The sequence below is a fragment of the Lithobates pipiens genome, unplaced genomic scaffold (assembly GCF_037356315.1).
Source record: "Lithobates pipiens isolate NorthernLeopardFrog02 unplaced genomic scaffold, aLitPip1_a1.2 Scaffold_13, whole genome shotgun sequence".
In the NCBI taxonomy this organism is placed as follows: Eukaryota; Metazoa; Chordata; class Amphibia; order Anura; family Ranidae; genus Lithobates; species Lithobates pipiens.
Genome location: NW_027507718.1, coordinates 132,352,821 through 132,358,343, shown reverse-complemented (window position 1 = coordinate 132,358,343; position 5,523 = coordinate 132,352,821). Strand labels below are relative to the sequence as shown.

The following is a 5,523-nucleotide window of genomic DNA, read 5'->3' as shown; positions in this document are numbered from 1 at the left end:
TTTCCGCAAGTGCCCCGCTGCCTGCTGGGAAACACACAGATCCCAGAGGCAGCGGGGACCGTCCTTATTGCGCAGCGCGATTCGCACATGCGCAGTAGGGAACCGGGAAATGAAGCCGAAAGGCTCCACTTCCTGATTCCCATACCCAAGATGGCGGCGGCAGCACCTTACAGACGATCTAGAGATCGGCTTCGGGTGCCGACATCGCGGGCGCGCTGGACAGGTAAGTGTCACTATTTAAAAAGTCAGCAGCTGCAGTATTTGTAGCTGCTGGCTTTAAAAAAAAAAAAAAAACGCGGAGTCCCGGTGGACTCCCGCTTTAATATACACATCTTGGGATTTTTTTTTTTACCAAAGACATGTAGCAGGTAACATTTTGTCCCAAATATATGAAGAAATTAGATTTTTTTAATTGGATGTTTTATAACAGAAAGTAGAAAATATACTTTTTTTTACAAATTTTATAAATAAAAAACCCAGTGCTGATCAAATACCATCAAAAGAAAGCTTTATGTGTATAGTAAGGAAAAAAAAAAAATATATATATATATATTATATATATATATATATATATAATATATATATATGTATAGATATCTAAATATATCATTTTCATTTAGGTACAGTGTTGCAATTGCCAGTTACAGTAGCCCAGCGCTAAATAGCAAAAAATGCCCTGGTCATGAAGGGTGTAAAACCTTCCGGAGGTCAGGTGGCTCAGTACATAGAATAATACTAGGATTATTGCTGTTTCCGTGTAAACCAAGTTGTCAATCCATCGTACAGTGATTGGTGGCAGTAATTCGATCAATGGAGCCAATACAGCAATGTAGGCCTAAGACACAGGCCCTAGTCTCTATGACAACCCTATTGGTACGCCACCCGCCTTAGAATTTCCCACAATTCTCTGCGAGCAGCCTCGACTTCATCTCGAAGACGGCAACCAACCCTAATGTGCGTGATGTCCCGCCCAACCCCATGTCCCGTGACTTCGGTGTTGTTGATTGGGTAGCTGACAAGTCCTTCCCAGCCTGTTTCTAGCTGTCAGGGTAGGTTGTGGCGGCTCAGAGGGCTGGAGGAGCGGAAATCCCGGGTACGGCCAGCTAGGGTGGGAAGTGATTGGTGTCCGCCCTCCTCCAGTATTCTCGTCTGGATGCTCGGCGCCCTGTGACCAGGCTCCGGATCCGGCCAGTGAGCGAACGTCTCCCCCCGGGAGGGAGAGGCCCCCGGTGCGGGCCACAGTGCCGGGGGGAAGGGATGACTCTGGACTCCATGATGGCCTGCTGTCTGAGTGAGGAGGTGAAGGAGTCAAAAAGGATCAATGCCGAGATTGAGAAGCAGCTGAAGAAGGACAAGAAGGACTCCAGGCGGGAGCTGAAGCTGTTATTGCTAGGTACGTGGAGGGGTACATGGAGGGGGTGCTGTGTGTTAAAGAAATATTGGGGGGGGGGGGGGGGGGTGGTTTGCAATATGTGTGTCAGGTATATGGAGGGGGACGGGGGGGGGGTGCTGTATGTTGGGTAAATGGGGGGGGTGCTGTGTGTTGGTAAATGGGGGGGTGCTGTGTGTTGGGTAAATGGGGGGGTGCTGTGTGTTGGGTAAATGGGGGGGTGCTGTGTGTTGGGTAAATGGGGGGGTGCTGTGTGTTGGGTAAATGGGGGGGTGCTGTGTGTTGGGTAAATGGGGGGTGCTGTGTGTTGGTAAATGGGGGGGTGCTGTGTGTTGGGTAAATGGGGGGGTGCTGTGTGTTGGGTAAATGGGGGGGGTGCTGTGTGTTGGGTAAATGGGGGGGTGCTGTGTGTTGGGTAAATGGGGGGGTGCTGTGTGTTGGGTAAATGGGGGGGTGCTGTGTGTTGGGTAAATGGGGGGGTGCTGTGTGTTGGGTAAATGGGGGGGTGCTGTGTGTTGGGTAAATGGGGGGTGCTGTGTGTTGGGTAAATGGGGGGGTGCTGTGTGTTGGGTAAATGGGGGGGTGCTGTGTGTTGGGTAAATGGGGGGGTGCTGTGTGTTGGGTAAATGGGGGGGTGCTGTGTGTTGGGTAAATGGGGGGTGCTGTGTGTTGGGTAAATGGGGGGGTGCTGTGTGTTGGGTAAATGGGGGGGTGCTGTGTGTTGGGTAAATGGGGGGGTGCTGTGTGTTGGGTAAATGGGGGGGTGCTGTGTGTTGGGTAAATGGGGGGGTGCTGTGTGTTGGGTAAATGGGGGGGTGCTGTGTGTTGGGTAAATGGGGGGGGGGTGCTGTGTGTTGGGTAAATGGGGGGGGGGGTGCTGTGTGTTGGGTAAATGGGGGGGGGGGGTGCTGTGTGTTGGGTAAATGGGGGGGGGTGCTGTGTGTTGGGTAAATGGGGGGGGGGGTGCTGTGTGTTGGGTAAATGGGGGGGGGGTGCTGTGTGTTGGGTAAATGGGGGGGGGGTGCTGTGTGTTGGGTAAATGGGGGGGGGGTGCTGTGTGTTGGTAAATGGGGGGGGGGGGTGCTGTGTGTTGGGTAAATGGGGGGGGGGGGTGCTGTGTGTTGGGTAAATGGGGGGGGGGGGTGCTGTGTGTTGGGTAAATGGGGGGGGGGGGTGCTGTGTGTTGGGTAAATGGGGGGGGGGGTGCTGTGTGTTGGGTAAATGGGGGGGGGGGGTGCTGTGTGTTGGGTAAATGGGGGGGGGGGTGCTGTGTGTTGGGTAAATGGGGGGGGGGGTGCTGTGTGTTGGGTAAATGGGGGGGGGGGTGCTGTGTGTTGGGTAAATGGGGGGGGGGTGCTGTGTGTTGGGTAAATGGGGGGGGGGGGTGCTGTGTGTTGGGTAAATGGGGGGGGGGGTGCTGTGTGTTGGGTAAATGGGGGGGGGGTGCTGTGTGTTGGGTAAATGGGGGGGGGGGGTGCTGTGTGTTGGGTAAATGGGGGGGGGGTGCTGTGTGTTGGGTAAATGGGGGGGGGGTGCTGTGTGTTGGGTAAATGGGGGGGGGGGGTGCTGTGTGTTGGGTAAATGGGGGGGGGGGTGCTGTGTGTTGGGTAAATGGGGGGGTGCTGTGTGTTGGGTAAATGGGGGGGGGGGTGCTGTGTGTTGGGTAAATGGGGGGGTGCTGTGTGTTGGGTAAATGGGGGGGTGCTGTGTGTTGGGTAAATGGGGGGTGCTGTGTGTTGGGTAAATGGGGGGGTGCTGTGTGTTGGGTAAATGGGGGGGTGCTGTGTGTTGGGTAAATGGGGGGGTGCTGTGTGTTGGGTAAATGGGGGGGTGCTGTGTGTTGGGTAAATGGGGGGGTGCTGTGTGTTGGGTAAATGGGGGGGTGCTGTGTGTTGGGTAAATGGGGGGGGGGGTGCTGTGTGTTGGGTAAATGGGGGGGGGTGCTGTGTGTTGGGTAAATGGGGGGGGGGTGCTGTGTGTTGGGTAAATGGGGGGGGGGTGCTGTGTGTTGGGTAAATGGGGGGGGGGGGTGCTGTGTGTTGGGTAAATGGGGGGGGGGGGTGCTGTGTGTTGGGTAAATGGGGGGGGGGGTGCTGTGTGTTGGGTAAATGGGGGGGGGGGGGTGCTGCGTGTTGGGTAAATGGGGGGGGGGGTGCTGCGTGTTGGTAAATGGGGGGGGGGGGGGCGCTGCGTGTTGGGTAAATGGGGGGGGGGGTGCGCGCTGCGTGTTGGGTAAATGGGGGGGGGGGGTGCGCGCTGCGTGTTGGGTAAATGGGGGGGGGGGGTGCGCGCTGCGTGTTGGGTAAATGGGGGGGGGGGTGCGCGCTGCGTGTTGGGTAAATGGGGGGGGGGTGCGCGCTGCGTGTTGGGTAAATGGGGGGGGGGTGCGCGCTGCGTGTTGGGTAAATGGGGGGGGGGGTGCGCGCTGCGTGTTGGGTAAATGGGGGGGGGGGGGTGCGCGCTGCGTGTTGGGTAAATGGGGGGGGGGGTGCGCGCTGCGTGTTGGGTAAATGGGGGGGGGGTGCGCGCTGCGTGTTGGGTAAATGGGGGGGGGGTGCGCGCTGCGTGTTGGGTAAATGGGGGGGGGGGGGGTGCGCGCTGCGTGTTGGGTAAATGGGGGGGGGGGGGGGTGCGCGCTGCGTGTTGGGTAAATGGGGGGGGGGGGTGCGCGCTGCGTGTTGGGTAAATGGGGGGGGGGGGGGGGTGCGCGCTGCGTGTTGGGTAAATGGGGGGGGGGGTGCGCGCTGCGTGTTGGGTAAATGGGGGGGGGGGAGGGGGTGCGCGCTGCGTGTTGGGTAAATGGGGGGTGCGCTGTTAGATCCCACCCCCCATTTACCTGTGTGTGTGTGTGTTTTAGGTACCTGGAGGGAGGGGGGGCTGTATGTTAGGTAAATGGGAGGGCTGTGTGTGTTAGGTACATGAATAGGGGTGCTGTTGGATAAATTGGGGGTGTGTGTGTGTGTTAGGTACCTGATATATGTGTGTTGTACATGATGAGGGTGCTGTTGGGAAAATGGGGGGGGCATGTGGGTTAGGTACAGGGAGGAGAGCGTGTGTTAGGTACATGAAGAGGGGTGTCTGTTGGGCCACATGGTGGGGGGGGGGGGGCAGGTCTATGTGTGTTAGGTACATGGGGGGGGGAGTGTGTGTTAGTTACATGGAGGTCAGGTAAATTGGGGGGGGGGGCTGTGTTGGGTACATTGAGGGGGCTGTATGTTAGGTAAATGGGAGGGGCTGTGTGTTGGTTACATGAAGAGGGGTGCTGTTGGGTAAATTGGGGGGGGGGTGTGGGATGAGTGTTGTACATGAGGAGGGGTGCTATTGGGTAAATGGGGGGGGGGGCTGTTTTTTAGTTACATGGAGGGGGCGGTGTGTGTGTTGGGTACATGAAGAGGGGTGCTGTTGGGTAAATTGGGGGGGGCATCTGTGTTAGGTAAATGGGTGTGTGTGTTGTGTACATTAAGAGAGGTGCTGTTGGGTAAATGGGGTGGGGGAGAGAGAGAGAATGTGGGATGTGTACATTATGGAGGGGATGTGTTTTAGGTATATGAAGAGGGGTGCTGTTGGGTAAATTTGGGTGTGTGTGTGTTAGGTACATGATTTTTGGTACATGGAGGGGAAGCGGGGCTGTGTGTGTGTGTGTGGGGTACATGGAGGGGAAGCGGGGCTGTGTGTGTGTGTGTGGGGTACATGGAGGGGAAGCGGGGCTGTGTGTGTGTGTATGGTACATGGAGGGGGAGCGGGGCTCTGTGTGTGTGTTGGGTACATGGGGGGGAGCGGGGCTTTGTGTGTGTGGTACATGGAGGGGGAGCGGGGCTTTGTGTGTGTGTGTGGTGCATGGAGGGGGAGCGGGGCTTTGTGTGTGTGTGTGGTGCATGGAGGGGGAGCGGGGCTTTGTGTGTGTGGTGCATGGAGGGGGAGCGGGGCTTTGTGTGTGTGTAGTACATGGAGGGGGAGCGGGGCTTTGTGTGTGTGTAGTACATGGAGGGGGAGCGGGGCTTTGTGTGTGTGTAGTACATGGAGGGGGAGCGGGGCTTTGTGTGTGTGTGTGTGTGTGTGTGTGTGGTACATGGAGGGGGAGCGGGGCTTTGTGTGTGGTACATGGAGGGGGAGCGGGGCTTTGTGTGTGGTAC

At 57.2% G+C, this 5,523-nt stretch overlaps 1 protein-coding gene across 2 annotated transcripts in view; it reads left to right on the top strand.

Moving 5' to 3' along the window:
- Nucleotides 1-1,005: 1,005 nt before the first annotated feature.
- GNA11 (G protein subunit alpha 11) overlaps nucleotides 1,006-5,523 on the top strand; it is a 178,677-nt gene continuing 174,159 nt past the window's right edge. Inside the window, exon 1 of one of the 2 annotated variants that reach the window (XM_077475588.1) lies at nucleotides 1,006-1,393. In XM_077475588.1, coding sequence (XP_077331714.1) covers nucleotides 1,258-1,393 — 136 coding nt within the window. In that variant the 5' untranslated portion in view covers nucleotides 1,006-1,257. The remainder of the gene's footprint in view (nucleotides 1,394-5,523) is intronic. The other variant, XM_077475587.1, reaches the window with a different exon arrangement.